At 44.7% G+C, this 21,702-nt stretch overlaps 1 protein-coding gene across 1 annotated transcript in view; it reads left to right on the top strand.

Moving 5' to 3' along the window:
* The window catches only part of KIAA2012 (KIAA2012 ortholog), a 141,877-nt gene that overhangs the window by 89,099 nt on the left and 31,076 nt on the right, over window positions 1-21,702 (top strand). Inside the window, exons 14-15 of the mRNA XM_011974481.1 lie at window positions 8,032-8,169; window positions 18,487-18,559. Of these exons, the coding sequence (XP_011829871.1) occupies window positions 8,032-8,169; window positions 18,487-18,559 (211 nt within the window). The remainder of the gene's footprint in view (window positions 1-8,031; window positions 8,170-18,486; window positions 18,560-21,702) is intronic.

The raw sequence follows: 21,702 nt of genomic DNA, 5'->3' as shown, positions 1-21,702 counted from the left end.
AGCCAGGTGTGGTGGTGCGTATCTGTAGTCCCAGCTACTCAGGAGGCTGAGGCAGGAGGACTGCTCGAGCCTGGGAGGTCGAGGCGGCAATGAGCCATGATCACCTGACCGCACTCCAGTCTGAGTGACAGAGTGAGACTCTGTCTCAAAAATGAATAAAATAAAATAAATCCTAACTTCTTCCTTACAGGCTGTGTGGCTTTAGGCAGGCTATTTAACCTCTCTGAGGCAGAGTTTCCTCATAGGGTAATAATATTTCCCTCATGGGGTCATGATGAGGATGAGATGAAACATATGGAAAGGGATTCACACAATGCTTGGCAATAGGCAACCCCCAATACATTATAATCATTACTGTTGTACTCCCCTGTCCCTTGCCTTGAAAGCCATTATAAAACAGAACTTGGAGCTTGTATACAATCTAAGGGTTTAGACATGGAAAAAGAGAAGCTTGAAAAGCAGGAATAATTTAAAGGAGGACAATGGGTCAATCTACCAATTGTTCCTTCCTTTCCCATCCCCAACCCCCAATTCAAGCATCCCTCTCTCTGCCTCCCAAATATCCTCCATGCCTTCTGGAGTGTTCACTGTGTTTCACTGCTTAAATTTCTAACTATTAGAGATTATTTTGGGTTCCTCATATCTCCTTGTGAAAGTTTCTTAATTGCTTTCCCCCTATACCTAAGGGAGCACAGCTGAAGGCCTGTGGGCAGAGAGGAGGCAGGGAATTTGGGGGCCAGGAGCACTGTGTTGGCAGGGCCCCACGGCCCACAGCACAGGGCTGCAGAGGAAAATTTAGAGGTTGGAGGACAGAAGAGCCCAGTGGAGGGGAAGGGGTCAGGAAAGTGTGGGGACCCAGGAAAGAAAAAGAAAGGACATTTTTCTTTCTCTTCTTCCAGCCTCCTGCTGTCATGCATGACCAGGACTACTTCAACTCCATAGTCCGGCTGAATCTGGGTTAGATAAACTTTTATGGGAGAGTCTGGGAATCAAAACACCGTATTTTTTTTCCTAATAAAAATCAACTGATTTAAAAATGACCTTTTCATAGTGGAATCAGTTTGCAAGTTGAGATTCCCTGTCTGTCGGTTGTCAGATTGGAAAAGTCCCACCAGACCCAACAAAACAAGGAAGTCACACAGTTTTGAGTTCAAGTTTTGAGTTGGAAGGAGCTGAGGAGTTGTTCAGATTTCCCACCTTTCACCTCTCGACCTCCCATCTCCCAGTCTAAAATAGAAGGTGTCATCCCTCAAACACAGGAACAGTTCCGGCCTGAATACAGCTAGCCACCCCCTCACAGAAAAAGCTGGCTTCTACCTCCCTTGGGGCAGAAGAGATCACTATTTTGGCTTGAAATTTTTCTCCTCCAGCTCCTAAGCCAGATAAACAGTGATTCTGTTGTATCAACAAAGCACATAATAATGTCGAAGACAGTAGCAGTTAGAACTCACAGATAAGATTTACTTATAGTAGAAGCTCTGGAATGAAAGTGTCCAGAGTTTCGTTCAGAATTCCCTGGAAGAGAACAATGAGCTTAGCCCCATTTTCTAGGTAGGGAAGCGGAGGTACAGAAAGAGGAATGGCTTAGCCAAAGCCACGAAATGAGCCCCTGACGGAAGCGAAGACTGGAGGTTGCCATGTTTCTCTTTCAAGGCTCATGTTTGCTAGCTGTTCGGCTAATTTGCTGAACACTCAGGAGGATGTCAAATCTCCTTCTGTAAAGTTGAGGACATTAAAAAATAGATGAAGACCAAAATTCCTGACAGGAGGAGAATAAGAAAGCTCTTCTTTGGCTGCCAAACTGTGTCTCCACCGTGCCTACTTGTGGAGCCCTCACAAAACGGCTCACTCAGCCCATTTCACCAGCACCAAATTGCCTGTAGAATGTAAAAAGTGGGCCCAGACCTCACATGGCCAAGAAGAGCAGGATGAGCCCAGGTGACAGGCGCTGGACTGCTGGGCACATTTGTGTGGGGTGGAAGCCCGCTGTGGCTCTGGGGTTCTGCTGCTCCTCAGAAAGAGGCTATGCGGCCAGGCTGGGTTGCTGAGCTGAGATCCCAGGTGTCCATCTGACCTCCTGCACACTGGAGGCCTCCTCCCTTCCAGCCAGGGAAACCTAGACAGAGACAGAACCTCAGAGTGAGGACTTTAGGGGTGGCCAGGGTGGTTGGCCTTGCCACAGACAGGGTGCCCTCCAAGTCAGCCTGAGGTTGACAGTGTATATAACGCCTGGCCCACTCGGATCCCCTCCCTAGGCAGCCCCATCTCAGGGAGCCCAGGGAGTCCCAGGCACACTCAGCCCCACCTCTGGCTCCATTCCCATTGTCCGCTTTTAGGTCCGTAGGCTGTCATGGCAAGGAATAACTGGGCCCGGGAAGACCAAACATGGGGAAAGTTGGCAGGCCCTTCGCGCCTGCAGGAAGGGTCCCTTCCAGGATTTGGTTCCTCTACCCTAGGAGGGGATGGGAGGACAGGAAAGCTCAGAATCCCAGCCCTCCTTCTCCCTTAGCCCCAGTGACTAAATCTCTCAGATCCCTCCATGCCCCTGGGACTCAGAGCCACCAAGGGGAGTCGAAGGACAGACTATCAGCCAACGAGGGGAGCCCAGGGTCAGAGGAGCGACTGACTCTTCCTTTTGTTTACTCACAGGAGGCAACAAATGCCCTGTGTGCACAGAGGTTTGATGTGGCAACTTGAGAGACCACCTAAGGGTTTCAGCAAAGGCTCCCCCCACCCGCTCTTCAAGCATTAAGATAATGGTGGGGTGTGTTCCCCAGCATATTTCAGATCTTGGTTACAAAGGCCCTCCTCTTTTCTGTTTTCTTCCTCCAGCTCAGCTTGCCTACAGGTTCCCGGAGTCTCTTGGCAGCCTGTTCTCTGGCAGAATGAAGTTGTGAGCTGCGTGGGAGGGAGTTAGACAGCGAGAGTGTTGCAGCCTCCTTAATGAGGGACAATCACTCTTCTTGGAGCCATTAAGCTGCATCTACAAAGATGGGGAACCCCAATTAGAAAGGAGTGGGAGAAGTAACGAGGAGGGCCCGAGGGACACCTACAGGACAGATCCTTATCTGTGGTGGCTCTGTGGGACCCAGGGTAGAGACGTAGCCACTTGGATTTAGAATTTCATCTCTTGCTTAAGGTTAGACTTCCCAAAGTCTGTTTGGAGAACCAACCCGTGGTAGTGACCATTTAAAATATACCAGCTGAAAGGAGGAGGAAAAATTACTGGGGAGAAGAGTTTCTCCCTGGGTCTATAGTTCAGATATTATAATTCAAGAGTAAGAAAGGAAACAATAAGATGTGTCTGTAATTTTAATGGATGTTCTCTTTAAGTTTTGCCATCTTGTATATGTGTGTAAGTCTAGATGTTTGTACGCAACCAATAGTGCTCTCTTTTTTCTGTGTGATAGCTCAACTGAATCATATTGTGTTTACAGCAAGATAATAATCCTGGATTTTCCATGGCTCACTCTGTCAGAGTATAAGATTAGCTCTTGAATTCATTAACAGGCATCTCCTTTTAAATGTCAGATAACTTTTTAAATGCCAAGTACTTACGCAATACCTTCTGTGCAATTCAAATCAGCTTTACCAAATTAACTCGTTAATCTTTATTGTTTCATTTACTAAAGAGAAAGGCTTCCAGGTGTTTTTAGCAGAACATGAAAATACTAAAGTATTTGCAGTACAATATAGGTGAAGGGATGGCTTCTGTTTTTCTGTTAAACATTTCACCATTCCATCAGTTTTTTTGGTTTGTTTGTTTGTTTGTTTGGTGTGGGGTTTTTTTTGGTTTTATTTTGTTTTTAAGACAGTCTTGCTCTGCGGCCCAGGCTGGAGTGCAGTGGTGCGATCTCAGCTCACGACAACCTCCGCCTCCCGCGTTTAAGCAATTCTCATGCCTCAGCCTCCCAAGTAGCTGGGACCACAGACATGCACCACCACGCCTGGCTAATTTTTGTATTTTTAGTAGAAATGGCTTGTGCTGTGTTGACCAGGCTGGTCTTGAACTGCTGGCCTCAAGCAATCCATCCACCTCAGCCTCCCGAAGTCCTGGGATTACAGGCATAAGCCACCGCGCCTATCCATTCCATTAGTTTTTTAATCATCTCCACCACAGTATTCACATAAAAAAAAACCTTCAGGCATCTCTGCTTTCTTCAGTTCCCCCATTTTCCTTCCCTTCCATTCAACCTTGTGTTTTCTTCGCCCTCCTATACCTTTAGAGACCTTGACTCCTGATCACTGTTTATTTTTCTGTCTTTGCTCTCAACATACCATAGAGCTACAAGTGTCAGTTTTGATTGCTCTGCCACTCGGAAAACAGAAGGGTGCCTCACAGGGTCAGGGATGGAGCCCAGAAGGCTGGGGCAGACAGGCCTAGAAATCAAGAATTCCACTTTCCTTTTAAAAGATTCCCTGCTTAGCTCTAAATAATCAGACCAAGAGCCAGGCGCAATGGCTCACTCCTGTAATCCCAGAACTTTGAGAGGCCAAGGCGGGTGGATCACCTGAGGTCAGGAGTTTGAGACCAGCCTGGCCAACATGGCGAAACCCTATTTCTACTAAAAATACAAAAATTAGCTGGGCATGGTGGCACACACCTTTAATTCCAGCTACTCAGGAGACTGAAGCAGGAGAATCGCTTGAATCAGGGAGGTGAAGGTTGCAGTGAGCCAAGATCGCACCACTGCACTCCAGCCTGGGCGACAGAGCAAGACTCTGTCTCAAAAAAAAATAATAATAATTCAATAATTCAATAAATATATAATCAGACCACAGAGATACCAGCTACCCTGATTGCTAAAGACAGATTAATCCAGGGCTGGCTCCAGCTTGTCATCCAGCTCTCTGCTCAAATGTCAGCTCCTCAGAGCGGCCTCCTCTGACCACTCAAGCCAAGCAGCCACCCCCTTCCCATTACCCTCCCTCCTAGCACCACTGTGTTGTCTTCACAGACTAGTCACCACCTAAAGGCATCATCTTGCTTGTGTGTGTTTGTCTGACACACAGTAGGCACTTGATAAATATCAGTTTAATGGATAAATGAAAAACCACCCAAGCACATGACTTTCATTTTTATTTTTGTATTTGTTATTATTTATTTATTTATTTATTTATTTATTTTTAGAGACAGGGCCTCACTCTGTCGCCCAGGCTGGAGTGCAGTGGCATGATCACAGCTCACTGCAGCCTCAAACTGTTGGGCTCAAGGATCTTCCCACCTCAGACTTCTGAATAGCTGGGACTAGAGGTGCGTACCACCACACCCAGCTAATTTTCTTTACATTTTTTGTAAAGACAGGATCTCACTGTGTTTTCCAGGTTGGTCTCAAGCTCCTGAACTCAGGTAGTCCTCCTGCCTCAGCCTTCCAAAGTGATGGGATTACAGATATGAGCCACTGTGCCGGACCTAGCATGCGACTTTCTTTCCTGCTTTCAATTTTCTGACTTTTTCTTCTCACATCACTACCTCTTCTTTATATGTTTAATCGTTTTTTTCCTCCCATCTCCCAAATCCTCTTTCACTATCATTCATTCGTTAGAACACTTGAACATAATGAGCAAAAACAGTACTTTTCATTCCAGTGGGTATAGAGCCTTCACTGAAAACATTCCATCAAGCTAGAATTGATGGCCCCTGAACATTAGGGAGATGAGCCATATGGTAAGGAGAATTGTTTTATCGAAAGATTTATAGGTCAAGTGGCTTGGGGAGACTTTTCTCAAAGCCTCTCAACTCCCCACTCTTCAATCGGAGCCCCAAATAAGGAGTTAAAGTAATTTCAGCCATTGAAATTGGTCTTGACTATGCCTTTTGTTCTCCAGTCAAACATGAAAACTTCTCTTGGGGATAATGGAGAAATTTCCCTCAAATCATTATCATCTGATTTCTATTATTCAATCCAGTGATTCATGCATGATTGTGGAGGCTAGAAAGCTTGAAATGCTTTGTCTGAGTCTAGCTTGGACCAAATGCTTTCATGTGATTGAGAAATGGAGAGGGACTGTCTCACCCTGAAAAGCTAATCAGATATGTGACTGAGATGATAAAAAAAAAATTGGACGTGTGTTTATCCAGAACAATCTTTATCTCTAGCCACATTTCAGAGCAAAAGAAAAGGGTGTGGGTGTTCATTGGAATGATAACTGCTTGTGGGGACTCACCAATTGTTAATTCATCATTAATGTTTAAAAGTAATATAAATGTTATGGGAGGGAGACTTTATGACTGCCCAGAGAGATGGCCATCTGAGAGTCTCCTAGAAAATATGGAAATTATCAAATCTACTCTCAGTGATCTCATGACATATTAATGTATGTGACCCCAGCAAATTGGTCCCAAAAATAATAAATAACTTTTCTCTTTGGAAATGAGGAACCAGTGCTCCCTAGAGGACTGTCTTCTGGAGGTCAACACATACTTCCTGTAAAGGTATCTTCATTGCTCCCTCCTCCTTTGAATTGAGGTGGGCCATAACCTGTTAGTTACTCTTTTGTTCAGCAAATATGTATCAAGTGTGTGTTCATTTCCAGACCCTGTGCCAGAAACTGCCGGGACAATGGGAATGGAAGAGCCATGGTTCCTGCCTTCAGGGGGCTTCCAGTCTAGAGGAGGAGGAGAGATGGCTGCACAAGCCTGAGCAATCATTGTGGGCAATGGCAGGAGGTGCTCATGCTCTGGGTGGTCACAGGGGCATAGGGAAGGCAGACTTGAAAGACGAAGAAGAATCAGAAGAAGGGGAGCGGAAAGGACACGTGCAAAGGTCTTGCTCCAGGAGCTCAAGGGCCGGTGTCCGTGTGGCCCTCTGCACCTGCTATTCCCATAGCGAAGTAAACACTTCATGCAGATAGACCCTAGAACCTTCCTTCACCATCTTCAGAGCTTGCCCTGTCATTTCTTTTTCATGGGACCTCCCTTGACTCCCTGCTTAAAATTGCAGCCTCCACTTCCATCCCCAGCTATTCCCTCAGCCCACTTTGTGTTTTATTTTTCTCCCTATCACAAACCACCTTCAGACATACTTATGTTCCACCTCCTTGTGAATTCTGTCTTCCCTTTCAATGGAATGGATGTGCACTCTTCATGAGGGTGGAGACTTTCGTCCCTTTGGGCACTGCCCTATCTGCTCTGCCTGGCATAGAAAAGACACCCAATAAATATTTGTTGTATGACCTAATGAAGCAGGAGAGATCATCTAGGGCCAGGCAGGAAGGGCTTATAAACCTTGTAAGCCAGTTGGCCTTCATCTTGAGGACAATGGCCTTTGAAGGTTTCAAGCCGAGAAGTGATATGATCCAGTATGCATCTTGGAAGGAGCACCCAGGTTGCAGTGTGGGGCATGGGCTGGAGTGCAACTTCAGATCCAACTGTGTGGTATCCTGAAACGTGACACCCTTTGCATGGCCCAGAAGTTTGGAGAGCCCCCGGGGCCTCCCAGACTCCTCTGTTAGCTCATTCTTCCTTCTCTCTCTGCTATATTTGTTCAAATCAGTCTTCCTAACATATCAAATTCATTTTTGTCATCTTGGAAATAAACTGGAATCTTGCTATAACCATATTTGCTGCAAAGCAGATTTGATAACCATTCATGGAAGCTATGTAAGTATCAAAAATATCTCATTAAAAAGGAGCCTTCAACAGATGGTAATTTTAGCTCTGCCATATAGTAGCTAATGACTTTGGGCAAGTTGCTTAACCTCCCAGAGCCTCCCGGTTTCCTGTCTCTATAATGGGAGTAACAGTGCCCGCCTTACAGGGTTGTTGTGAAGGTTAAATAAAATAATTAAAGCCCTGGGACCTAGGAAGGTCCCTTTTTCCACTTCCATAGGTACTAATAAATAAACACTCTTGGGCTGTTTTCTCTCTATAGGGTCCTCTGTGTCTTCAACAGTAAAAATAGGTGTTGCGTATTATTGTTTCAATGATTTAAAAAATTGCCTTCTGTAAATATTTGGGGATTTGGACTAGCTCTTATTGCACTGTATATCATTCATATGAAAGTTTGAGCTTTCTGCTTCTCTTCACAGGGAGCCCAGCAGTCCTTGGAGGCAGCAGCTCAGAAGACAGAAGAGCCTCAAAGTTGTATAAATAAAGGGCTGATATGTTCAAACAGAAAAGAATTTTACACGCGCAAGCTGCACATCGACATGACGCCGTTCCTGAAGGTGATCTCACACTGAGAAGACGAGAGGTTTTATAGACACAAACATAGGAATTCCAGTTAATACACTTCTGCATGGTGCAAAAACAGCTTCAGAAGTCCCTCAGAGCTCCTGCATTATCAGAAGGGACAGAAAATAGGCAGTTTGTAGCAGATGAAGAAAGAACAAATTAGGACAGTAATCACAGCCAGCCATCGGGGACAAGTCAGTCGGGTGTCTGGTTTGGGTAGTGGGGGACAGGGAACAGAAAGGAGAAAGAGTAACTTTAAACTACCTCATAAAACAGTCAAATATAATTCATTTTATCTTGACAGTAGCTAAAATAATTGTTACTGTTTTACCACTGTCACTTGGTAGAGTTGATATTACTACTGTAGAGAAGACTGATTCTTGAGTTAACTATTTAGAAGTCAACTGCAAATTCCTTTCTGGATATCTGGCCTTGCTTTCTGTTCTCTAAGAGTTCATTGATCTCCCAAGCTTAGCTTCATTTCAAGTTAAGGGTTCTGAGGGTTTCTATAGTGAGGATGGCATTTGTCCATCTTTGCAACACTCCCTTCCACCCCAGCATCGAACACAGCGCCCGACACATGGAAGGTGCTCATTAAATGCTCCATGAATTGGCCCATCCTTTTCATCCCACACCCTCTGGTTTAGGGCCCCTTTCCTACCCATTCTTTGCCCTCCTCAGAGCTTACTGAACTGGAAATAAATAGCCATGGAGTCAAAGAAACTGACCAGGAACATAGCCAGGCCTAGCATGGAAGGATCTCAGATCCTTCATAGTACCCTGGAGAAAATATTCCAGGCCCTTGATAAGAAATGACTGAGAAAGACAGGAATGGGGCAGAAGAAACCAAATACTTGCCGAGTGTATGATGGTGGCTCTATCTAGTGCCATAGCCTGGCAGGGGTTTTGGAAGTCATGAGGGTCACCCTCCTAATTCTCTGGGCTGCCCCAATCCTAGTTCTACAAGGTGGGACTTTGATTAAGAGTCATGCATTTGTCCAAAATCTGTCTCTGTCCATGACTGGGCCCTGCTTTTCAGGGCTTCCTCTTAGATAGGCTCTTCCCCAGGGGTGGCAAGCTGGCCACCAGCTTCTATTTCCCAGGTCATTCCAGAATTGAATGTAAACCAATGTGGGTCACTTATCCATACCCAAATGAAATGCCATTGGCCCACCCTGGAGCCACAGGGACTGAGAATGGGAAGAGAAAGTATGTCTGACAGAGGAAAATGGGGTACTGAAAACTATAAGAAGGAATTTCAGCTACTCAGGAGATTGAGGTTGGAGGATCACTTGAGTCCAGGAGTTCAAGGCTGTAGTGTGCTATGATTACACCCGTGAATAGCCACTGTACCCCAGCCTGGGCAACATAGTGAGAACCCATCTCTATAGGAAAAAAAAAAACTACAAGAAAGAAGAATGATTCTGGACCCCAAAAGAAAAGATATTTGCTACAAGTATTCAAAAAATACTGCCATTCTCCATGATTTATACTGTTGAAACTATCCCTTTTATTCTTAGCAACAGTTTAGTTCTTCACTTAGAGCTGAAAGAATTATGAATCGTACTTTCTGGGAGGAAATATCCCATCACAGACACCATTCATTAACCAATATTTGAACACTGGCTATCTACTATGTGCTTGGCAGTTTCTGGGCATTTGGGATACATCAGTGAAAAAAACAGACCAAGATCCCTGCCCTGCTCCAGGATAGTACAGGGAACAGACAACAGACCTAATACACAAGCAGAGCGTGTAGCATGTTCAAAGGTGAGAGCTGCTAAGGAAATGAGATAAGAAAGTGGCTCATGCCTGTAATCCCAGCACTTTGGGAGGCCGAGGCGGGCAGATCATGAGGTCAGGAGATCAAGACCAGCCTGGCTAACAGTGAAACCCCATCTCTACTAAAAATACAAAAAATTAGCCGGGCGTGGTGACAGGTGCCTGTAGTCCCAGCTACTCGGGAGGCTGAGGCAGGAGAATGGTGTGAACCCGGGAGGTGGAGCTTGCAGTGAGCCGAGATCCACCACTGCCCTCCAGCTTGGGTGATAGAGTGAGATTCCATCTCAAGAAAAAAAAAAGAAAAAAGAAAATATGGAGCATTTAAGAATGCAGAATTCAAAGTGGGGAAATTTACAGTAATTGCTTGTATATTTAGTATCCACAATGCTTTTGTGTTACACTTTTTTGTCCAGCAATTTTGGCACAGTATTATAGAAGGAAAAGTGTTGTCATCTCTAAGGCCCACTTTCCTGTCCACCTCCCTCAAGACTCATGGAAATGGCAACTCAGCCTGCTTCCAAAGGACTCACAAAGTACACACTCAGTACACTTTCTGACTCCCAGGCCAGTCTTTGCCCCAAAGACCATGCCTTCCCTTGGAAATGTTCAGTGTTCACAGCTCTCTCTAGACAGACCTTCTCCTTATGGATGTGGTAGCTCCCATGTTCTTAGGGATTGCCACGTAGTAAGACACAGTCCCAGGGTAGTACAGACAAAGATGATGAGTTCAAACAGAGAAGAGCACACAGGCTGTCCTCCACTCCTGGAGATGTGTAGAAACCAACTCATCCTCTACATTCATTCATGTATCTCCTGCCTGTCCACAGGGTATGTCATTCATTTTTGCCTGGGGCATGTAGGAAGCATTGCACATTGCAGGGGATGAGGGTAGGTGATAAGAAAGGTCAAGGCAGAACAAGGGAATGGAAAGAGATAAAAATAATCACAATTGCTAACATTGCAGAGCACTTATTCTGTGGCTGGCTTTGTTCTAAATTTTATATGCATGCATTTACTTAATTCATAAAATGAATCTAAGTATGTAGAATTACTCCATTTTACAGATGAGAAAACTAAGGCATTGAGAGGCTAGGTAACTTACCGAATGTCACACAGTTGGTAAATGGCAGAAGCAAGATTTGGTCAGGCAGCCCAGTTCCAGTGCCTATGCTCAACCATCTGTTATAAAGCCTCACTGCAGCCCCCAGCTGAGCCCTGTCCAATCAAAAACACTGCCTATCATGTTAGCTAAGCATCCAACACTCCTTCTAGAAAATTCCATTCCTGAGGACACATTCCATCTGCTTCAGGAAGATTTTCTGACCCCACAGGACTTTGTCCTTCCCTCCAGTCCCACCCAAGTTCTGTGAAGGCAATATAAAGCTTTCTCTCCCACTGATCATTCGGTTCCCCTCAGCCAACATATTTTTATTTTTCTTTCTATATTGAGACAGAGTCTCACTCTGTCACCCACGCTGGAGTGCAGTGGCGTGATCTCGGCTCACTGCAAGCTCCGCCTCCTGGGTTCACGCCATTCTTCTGCCTCAGCCTTCCCAGTAGCTGGGACTACAGGTGCACGCCTCCACACCCGGCTAATTTTTTGTATTTTTTAGTAGAGACGGGGTTTCACTGTGTTATCCAGGACGGTCTCGATCTCCTGACCTCATGATCCACCTGTCTCTGCCTCCCAAAGTCCTGGGATTACAGGCATGAGCCACCGTGCCTGGCCCCCTCAGCCAACATATATTGAACACGCTCTGAGTATCAGACACTGTGATAGTTACTGAGGATACAGAGATGAATCATCTCTATCCTTGACCTTCCAAGGAGCCTAGAATCTAAGAGGAAGATAAACAATGAAACAGGTAATAGCACAATGTTGTGGCAGAGGCAGGCTCACGTTACTACAGGAGAGCATTCATTCATTTTCCATTTATTGCATGTGAACTTCTCACATTTTAAGAACCTCTTTACAACACTGAAGGCAACACTATTAGCTGATTACACAGAATAATTTGTTTATATCAGGCTTAGATTTGAGGAAATATGATTGATCCAGAGTACATCTGGGTTCATTTAAAAATCAAACCATTTCACCATTTCAGACACAGTGGCACATGCCTGGAATCCCAGCTGCCTGGGAGGATGAGGCCGGAGGATCGCTTGAGCCCAGGAGTTTGAGACCAGCCTGTTTTCTTTCTTTCTTTTTTTTTTTTTTTTAATGAGACAGGGTTTCGCTCTTGCAGCCCAGGCTAGAATGCAATGCCGCAATCTCAGCTCACTGCAACCTCCACCTCCCAGTTCAAGCGATTCTCCTGCATCAGCCTCCTGAGTAGCTGGGATTTCAAGCACCTACCACCATGCCCGGTTAATTGTTTGCATTTTTAGTAGAGACGGGGTTTCACCATGTTGACCAGGCTGGTCTCAAACTCCTGACCTCAGGTGATCCACCTGCCTCGGTCTCCCAAAGTACTAGGATTACAAGCGTGAGCCACTGCACCCGGCCAAGACCAGCCTATTTTCTAAACCAAAAAAGAAAAAAAAATTTTTTTTGAACCATGTTTTTAAAAACTCGATTGTGTTTTTTCAAAAAGAAATGGTAATTGATGAATGAATAAGGATAGAATTTTTTTTTCAGAGACTTTTTAAATTATCAGAGTTAGGTCATGGTCATAAGGAGGAAAACAGCAATAATGCCTATTAACGCTAGGTATCAAATTGAATATCCTTATACTCCACGTTGATATCAAAGGGTGTGTATGTTACACCCAGAACATCTGAAGAATGAGAAATAAGCTTCCACCTCGCAGTTCCCACACAGTTAGCACATAGTGCCCTCAAATGCAAGGTAGAGGAATTGGCCTGAACACGGACAAGAGCCAGCCATGCCTGGAGTTAGTGCTGCCCCGCCTGTTTTGAGACCAGTCCCAAGCATTACTTATGTGGGCAAGTGTAGATGCATCCCACCAAGCAGAAGGGGGCTGCCCCTTAATTCTGTGGATTTCACATACAACAGGAAAATAATGCTTGGCTTAGGACATCGTCCAAAGATGGAGCAGGGTGCCTTAGGAGATAAGTTCTGGTCTCCACAATCATTTAAACGTGCCTTGATGACCATTTGGCAGGAAAGTTGTAGAGGGATCACCAGCAGTTCTCAAGATTTAATGATTCCAGGAGACTTGAATAATATTCCCAGGAAAAATATTTATGAGTGTGTTCTATTTCAAAAAGAAAAAAACCCGAATTAAGTGGAATATTATCAATATTAAAATGTCAGACTGGTAGTTGGGAAGCCCTGGGTGGAGCCGGGGGTACTTCTCTGACACTCTGATACTAAGTGACCTTGTGATGCTTCTCAGACTCCATTTTCTCTTTAATAAAACAGAGATAATAATACTGGGATCTGACCAGGCATGGTGGCTCCTGCCTGTAATCCCAGCACTTTGGGAGGCTGAGGCGGGCGGATCATCACCTCAGGTGGTTCGAGACCAGCCTGGCCAACATGGTGAAACCCCGTCTCTACTAAAAATACAAAAAATTAGCTGGGCATGTTAGCGTGTGCCTGTAGTCCCAGCTTCTCGGGGGCTAAGATAGGAGAATCATTTGAACCCGAGAGGCGGAGGTTGCAGTGAGCCGAGATCGCACAACTGCACTCCAGCCTGGGTAACAAGAGCAAAAGTCTATCTCAAAAAAATAATAATAATACTGGGAACTCCAAACCTGCCTCTCAACAGTGAAGCAAGAATTACATGAACTAATAGTTTTGAAAGAATGTTCATATCTGTAAAGGACTCAGTTCATAAGGGAGAAAGGAACACTCACTGATCCCTGCTAAGGGCCAGGCCCCTCACTTATTGAGCCTTGTGTAATCTTCCCTTCACTCTTCCCAGTAATTGTGCGATCCCCACTGTGCAGATGAGGAAACCGAGGCTCAGAGATGACCAGTCACATGGCTGGCAGCAGAGAGAGCTAGGATTCGAAGCCAAAAAACCCCACAGTACCAGAGATCCGTGAGGTCTGTCTGTTCTGTGCCTGTGTACCTAGTTGTACTTCTTTGTTCTAGCTGCAGAACCCAAGAAGGGAGCAGAGATTTGATAATATATATTAATCTTTTTTATCTTAATAACACAAGATACTTTATGATTTTCATAAATCATAAGGTCTTTAACGAAGACAACGTAGGGGACTTCTCTGTTACACAAGAAAAGTTGTACTACCTTGAAGCTGAAACTTTTTAATGAGATCCTGATTTTCTTCCATCATTAAGAAAGTATTGAAATTAGTCATTTATATTCATGTATCACATGGTATGTTACATGGAATTTCCAAATGTCTCTTCCTGGTTAAACCTTTTGAGAACTCTACAATTATTTATTATTACTCCCATTTCACAGGTGTAGAAGCTGAGGTTCTACGATAGGGCATGCAGCTGGCTCAAGGCAGGCTGGAGGTCGCACTTCAGACTCCTGCAGCCCATGCTCCTCCATCCTCCCAGCAGCTCCCTAAAAAAGCCTGCTGTGGTCCTAAAAGTAACATGCCCAGCAGGCGCCCGTGCATGAGAGTGGAGGGCAGGACAGCTGGAAGGTTTTCCAAGGACAGATTACCTAAGATCACTTGTGCAGCATCTGTCGGTTTCCAGTTGAAGAAACTGAAGCTCAGAGGTTAAGTAACTCCTACGGTCTGTAAGATATCAAGTGTAGGAGTTAGGACTAGAGTGCAGACAGCCTGACTGCAGGACCTATACCTCAGCCACCAGAGAAAGCGCCTCTCACATATTGGTTTCAATGTTGTAGTTTGTGTTCGCAAAGTGTTTGTGACTCTTCCTCTTCCCCTGGTCTTATAATACCACACTGCTGCCAGTGCTCTAAATACAGCTCAGTCTTATCACTGGTTTGCTTGAAATTATTTACTGTGTCCCCATTGGCCCTCTGGTTAAATTCCAAGCATCAAAGATGTATTTATTTTACAAATAGAAAAATATAACATGTGCAATTTTTCTTAAACTCCAAACTGTAACATGCAAGATCTGGCCTGTGTCTAATTTACACTGTCCTCACACTGCCCCCGCACCAAACTATCCCCTAGCCAGCACATGCTGCTTCCTCTGCTTGGAATTGTTCTACCTTCCCTTCACTGCAAGATTTAGCACTGCGTCTGCGGGTAAACAACCTTCCCAGCCTAATTTAGCTTCACCTTCCATGAGGCCCTGCAGAAACCTGTCATAATCTGCCACAACATTTATCACACTGCATTGCAAACTGACTTATCATTTCCCCACAAGTCAGTGAGCGTCCTACGAATACATCTTTCATCTTTGTGCCCCCAGTGCCTATCTCAGTACCTGGCACAGACTCTCAACAAATGTTCATTAGTTGAATGAACAGAGGAAGAGCACACGACTTGGCCAGAATAACAGAACTGGGTTTTGAATTTGCAGTCCCTCCATTTGTTTTGCTCACTCACCAAGTATTACTACCTGTGTTTCTATCACTCTGTTTTAATCATGCATTTGTAACTCAGACTAAAAGTGACATAACATTTTATTTAGGTTTAGTTTCTTTAATTCAAATTTTGAATCTGAAATATACTCGGAAGATTTTTTTTCAAATTTAAGTACAAAACAGTGTGCCTTCCAGCTGCTCAGTTCCCTTCCCTTGAAAAACCGGGGTTGCTAGTTTCCTGTGTCCCCTTCCTGGAATGTATAATGCATATATATATAAGCAAATACAGATAGATACATACACAGATAGATATTATATGCAAATTTTAGCATATTATACACATTGTTCAGAGTCTTTTTGTTTGCTTGCTTGTATTTTTAGATAGAGTCTCACTCTGCCATCCAGGCTGGAGTACAGTGATGCGATCTCGGCTCACTGCACCCTCCGCCTCCTGGGTTCAAGTGATTCTCCTGCCTCAGCCTCCCAAGTAGCTGGCACTACAGGCATGCGCCACCACATCTGGCTAATTTTTGTATTTTTGGTAGAGACAGGATTTCACCATGTTAGCCAGGCTGGTCTCGAACTCCTGACCTCAGGTGATCCACCCACCTGGGCCTCCTAAAGTGCTGGGATTATAGGTGTGAGCCACTGCACTTGGCCCAGAGTCTTTTTTTTTTACTTACTACATCTTGCAGTTCTATGTTAATTCATAAAGAGATGCTTGTGTTTTTTAATGGTTGTATAATATTCCATTGTATAAGCTAATAATAATTCATTTAACTAGTCCCCAATTGATGGGACATTTAGGCTGTTTCCAATCTGTTGCAGTGAATGAATGACTTTAGATAGAAGTTATTTCACATGTGTATTCTTTTTTTTTTTTTCAAGATGAAGTCTTGCTCTGTCTCCTAGACTGGAGTGTAGTAGTGCGATCTCAGCTAACTGCAACTTCCACCTCCTGGGTTCAAGCAATTCTCCTGCCTCAGCCTCCTGAGTAGCTGGGATTACAGGCACCCGCCACCACGCCTGGCTAATTTTTGTATTTTTAGTAAAGACAGGGTTTGATCATGTTGGCCAGGCTGGTCTCAAGCTCCTGACCTCGTGATCTGCCCGCCCCGGCCTCCCAAAGTGCTGGGATTACAGGCATGAGCCACTGCGCCTGGCCACATGTGTATTCTTATATCTAAAAAATGAAAGTTCTTTTGACACTTTTCTAAGCAACATACAATTGAATTGACAGAGTTTCAAATTAAGACTATTTCTTTTTCTAACAAAGACTCACCTGAAAATATTTTTCCAAATTCCTGAGTTTCTCTGTCTCCTTCTCCCACTCTGTGAAATGAGAAGATATTCCTTGCCCCTGAAGGCTCACGACTGTGTGTTGTTGACTCTGAAGGTTGATCCTTCTTGGCATTAAAATTCTTCCAAAAGAAGAAGCTTGACTCTCCCTTTCAATACAGTTTCTTGTTAGATTAAAAGGCTTTATAACCAGGGATTTTTTTTTAAGTTTCTCTTTTCTAGTCTTCTAACTTAGCCTCTTACTCCTTTCCATTTTCCAGGGATGAGTGTTTTTTTTTTTGTTTTTTTTTGTTTTTTTTTTTTGTTTTTTTACTGTACCAGGCCAAATTGACTTTGTCTCCAAAATAAGAAACCCAAAAGTAAGAAAATTATTTACTTGTGTTAGCTTTTTTATGTCAGTATATATCATCAGCTACAAACACTAAGCTAACAAGTGAGAAACAAACACACAAGGTAAAAAGCCACTAAGTGAGGGAACTCAGAGGGGAATTAAAGAGAGTGCCAAAGTAGCAGATAATTAGTTGTCTCTTCTCATAGCAGGATGTGACTTTGATAACAAAGTGGAAAGGTGACTGTCACTACAGAATGAGGGTAAACCCGGAGAGACTTCCAGGACCCTTCCTGCCAGATTCCAGCTCTAGCACCAAGATGAAGCTGTGGGTCGAGCAGGGATCCAGGTGACAAAGGCCCAGATCTGGCCTCATCAGACACACGGGGCTTACTTGGGTCACCAACTCTACCTGCCACGTTACTTTGGCACTAAGGAGCTGCTCTTCCAACACTCTAGAGAACAACATGATTATCAGTCCTGGCTGCATATCAGACTCACCCTAGAAGCCTTAAAATGCCCCAGCTCCAGCAAGTCTGACTGTTATTATTTGGAGTTAGGTCCTGGGAATCATATTTTCTAAAACTTCTCAAATAATTCTAATGTGTAGCCAGGGTTGGTAACCACAGTTATGGAGATTTCTGGGAGGAGGGATTGGAAGCAGCTTGTATGACTCAAGGAAAGAAGGAAGAAGGGATCAAATGTGATAAGAAACCAAATCTGTGGTAATCCTGAGGATGCCACAAAAGGCCTGTCTGACCCTTTGGCTCCCCTGCTTTCAATCCTGAATGTTTCCATTTGTTCTCAACATAAAGACCAAAGTCCTCAACCTGCCTTCAAGGCCATGGGGGTCTGACTCCTCACAACCCTGTGCAGTTCTCTCAGTCTCTGCTCTAGTCACACCAGTCCTCCCTCAAGTCCTGGAGGTGCCCTGCTTCCTTCTGCTAGTTGGCCTCTGTCATGACATTCTTCTCCCCTTCCCCCAGTAAACTCCTACATACATTAGGCATTCAGCACTGCACAGATGAATGGGATAAGACCCCATGAAAATAAGCACACCCAGGAAGGTAACAGTGCTCAATGCTGCTGGTGCCAAGCCTGCCAGACCCTGGCTTTTTTTTTTTTTTTAAAGAGACAGGGTCCAGGGTCTTGCTATGTTGCCCAGGCTGGACTCAAACTCCTGGGAACTCCTGCTTTAAGTGAATCTCCCATCTCGGCCTCCCAAGTAGCTGAGGCTACAGGTGCATATTATTATGCCCAGCCGTGCCTGGCTCTTTAAGCCTGTTTAACGCTAGTAGCAGCCTTCCTGGAGACTTAAGTAGAAACAAGTTGATGAAGAAGGAGAAGAAACCGCTAAGAAAACCGGATTCCCTTTTACCAAAGGTCGTGGACCACAGAAGTGTTTAAAGTGTTGCATTTATTGTGTCTAATGTACTCTTTGGTGTGTGTTAACCCAATAGGAAAGCGGAAATGCACTGGACTCTCAGGAAGAAGCAGGGAGACTCCTCAGAGAAACTCATCACGACGGCCAAGGTAGAGACCACTGGTTGGGGCTTTATAATCTTATAACCATAATTGTCAGATGAACTTCGCACTGTTAAAAGATGTCAATGGGAGGCCAGGTACAGTGGCTCATGCCTGTAATCCCAGCACTTTGTGAGGCCAAGGCGGGTGGATCACCTGAGGTCAGGAGTTTGAGGCCAACTTGACCAAAATGGTGAAACCCTATCTCTACTAAAAATACAAAATTAGCTGAGTGCAATGGCGCATGCCTGTAATCCCAGCTACTTAGGAGGCTGAGACAGGAGAATCACTTGAATCTGGGTGGCGGAGGTTTCAGTGAGCTGAGGTCACGCCATTGCACTCCAGCCTGAGCAACAAGAGCGAAACTCCATTTCAAAAAAAAAAAAAAAATGCGTAAAGTCACAGATTTTGGATTTCACCCTTAACTTGATCTTTTTCTGTTTATATCTTGTACCATGTCCTTCAGTTGGCATCCAATCAAAAGTAATTTATTTTTATACTAAATTGACAAGAGTTTGTTGTTTTGAGGATATCAGACAACAGTATATTATGGTAGCCTGATCCTGGGTTTGGCTAAGCTTCTAAGCAGGTTTCTGTTCACATGAGCTCTTACCACCTCCATTTTCAAGGCAGAGTGACACTAGCCAGGGAAACATGCTCCAGTCTTCAGATCTGCCATATCATAAATCACACATGCAGAATGTGAACACTGACAGGGCTCCAAGGGCTTGGCTAAGTGCAATGGAGGTTTTAGGCAGCACAGAACATGGCCAAACCTAAGCAATGACCAAGTCAGTCAAAACAGATTTCCTGTCTCATGACAGAAGAGCAGGCACCAGCTGGGTTGCATAAAGGTTATTCAGACCATCTTTAATGCAATGAAATATCACCACAGAAAATTAAAGAAGGCATTTTCCTGTCCTGAATGATAAACGCTAATGTTCAGAAAGGATTTCAAGTATTTGAAGAAAAAAGAGGAAGGAGTGCCAAGGAATTTTTTTTAACTATTTAAGGATCAATTTTCAGCCAGACACAGTGGCTCATGCCTGTAATCCCAACACTTTGGGAGGCCACGGCAGGAGGATCACTTGAGGTCAGGAGTCTGAGACCAGCCTAGGCAACACAGCAAGATCCTGTCTCTACAAAAAATTTTTAAAATTTCTGGGCATGGTGGTACATGCCTGTAGTCGCATCACTCCAGAGGCTGAGGCGGGAGGATCATTGGAGCCCAGGAGTTTGAGGCTGCTGTGAGCTATGCTATGATCATGCCACTGCACTCCAGCCTGGGCAAAAGAACCAGACCCTGTCTCCAAAAAAAAAAAAAAAAAGAGGATCAATTTTCTTCCCATAGGTCTTAAGGCTAATTACCAGAATTTTTTTCCTACTCTAAATTAAGTCGTGATCTTCATGGTTAATTATAAGCAGTGAACCAGCTGCCACCTGTGGTGAGAATATCATGAGTCTTAGACTTGGTGAGAACACTTCATCCAAGTTTCCACAAGAGAGGTCAAATCAGCAACCTCCAAATCAAAGTGGCTTTGAAAAATTGCTCTGGCTTTAAATACAAAACTTTCCACTTTGGGAAGCCGAGGAGGGCGGATCACAAGGTCAGGAGATTGAGACCATCCTGGCTAACACGGTGAAACCCCGTCTCTACTAAAAAATACAAAAAGCCGGGCGCAGTGGCGGGCGCCTGTAGTCCCAGCTACTCGGGAGGCTGAGGCAGGAGAATGGCGTGAACCCAGGAGGCGGAGCTTGCAGTGAGCCGAGATTGCGCCACTGCGCTCCAGCCTGGGTGACAGAGCGAGACTCTGTCTCAAAAAAAAAAAAAAACAACACTTTCCACCCCTCTACCCCTGTCGAAAATCCAGGGAAATAGTAAAATTTTAATTCTTATTTCAATTCTTGTTTATTTCCTAGGCCAGTGGTTCTCAAACTTCAGTGTGCATCAGAATCACCTGTAAGGCTTGTTAAACTAAAGATTTCTAGGCCCCGCCCTCAGAGTTTCTGATTCACTAGATCTGGGTTGAGGCCTGACGATTTGGGTTTTTAGTAAGTTCTCAGGTGATTCTGATGCTGGTGGACCAGCAACCACAGTTTTGAATCACTGCCCTGGGCCTTGTTTCCAGTATGTATTTCTCTGAATTTGGCAGCAACTCAATTTAACCTGTTCTTTTAAAAACAGTAGGAGGAAATACTGGACACAGTCGCTCATGGTTCCAACCCCAGCACTTTGGGAGGCAGGAAGATCACTTAGGTTAGGAGTTATTGGAGACCAACCTGGGCAATAGAGCAAGACCCCTCCCCATGCCCTGCGTCTCGGCCTCTAAAAAATTTTTTTTAATTAGCCAGGCATGGTAGTGAGGGCCTGTAGTCCTAGCTACTCAGGAGGCTGGGGCAGGAGGATCGCTAGAGCCCAGGAGTTCAAGGCTGCAGTGAGTTGTGACTGCACTACTGCACTCCAGCCTGGATGACAGAGCAAGACCCTGTCTCTAAGAAAATAAAATAATAATAATAATAATAGGTAGTGGGGAAGGAATTGGTGGGAAGGCACTGTTTCAGCAGCATCATTGCAATCAAGAGCACTGATTATGAAGTCTGATTCCCAGGGTTCAAATTCTAGCTCCGTTACTTACTAGCTGTGTGGCCTTGAGTAAGTTACTGAACTTCTCTGGGCATCTTTTTTCTTCCTTTGTAAAATGGGGATACTAACAGTACTGATCTCATGGGTGGTTGTGACAAAGAAGAGTTAACTATGTAATGTGCTTGGAAAGGAACCCATCATAGGGCCCAGCGCGGTGGCTCACACCTGTAATCCCAGCACTTTGGGAGGCTGAGACAGGTGGATCACGAGGTCAAGAGATCGAGACCATCCTGGCCAACCTGGTGAAACCCCATCTCTACTAAAAATACAAAAATTATCCAGGCGTGGTGGCATGTGCCTGTAGTCCCAGCTACTCAGGAGGCTGAGGCAGGAGAATCACTGGAACCTGGGAGGCGGAGGTTGCAGTGAGCCGAGATTGTACCACTGCACTGCAGCCTGACGACAGAGCAAGACTGTCAAGAAAGAAAGAAAGAGAGAAAGAAAGAGAGAGAGAGAGAGGGAAGGAAGGAAGGAAGGAAGGAAGGAAGGAAGGAAGGAAGGAAGGAAG

Source organism: Mandrillus leucophaeus, unplaced genomic scaffold (genome assembly GCF_000951045.1).
Source record: "Mandrillus leucophaeus isolate KB7577 unplaced genomic scaffold, Mleu.le_1.0 Scaffold146, whole genome shotgun sequence".
Taxonomy (NCBI): domain Eukaryota; kingdom Metazoa; phylum Chordata; class Mammalia; order Primates; family Cercopithecidae; genus Mandrillus; species Mandrillus leucophaeus.
Note: the sequence above shows the minus strand (reverse complement) of the source record. Positions and strands in the feature narration are given on the sequence as shown.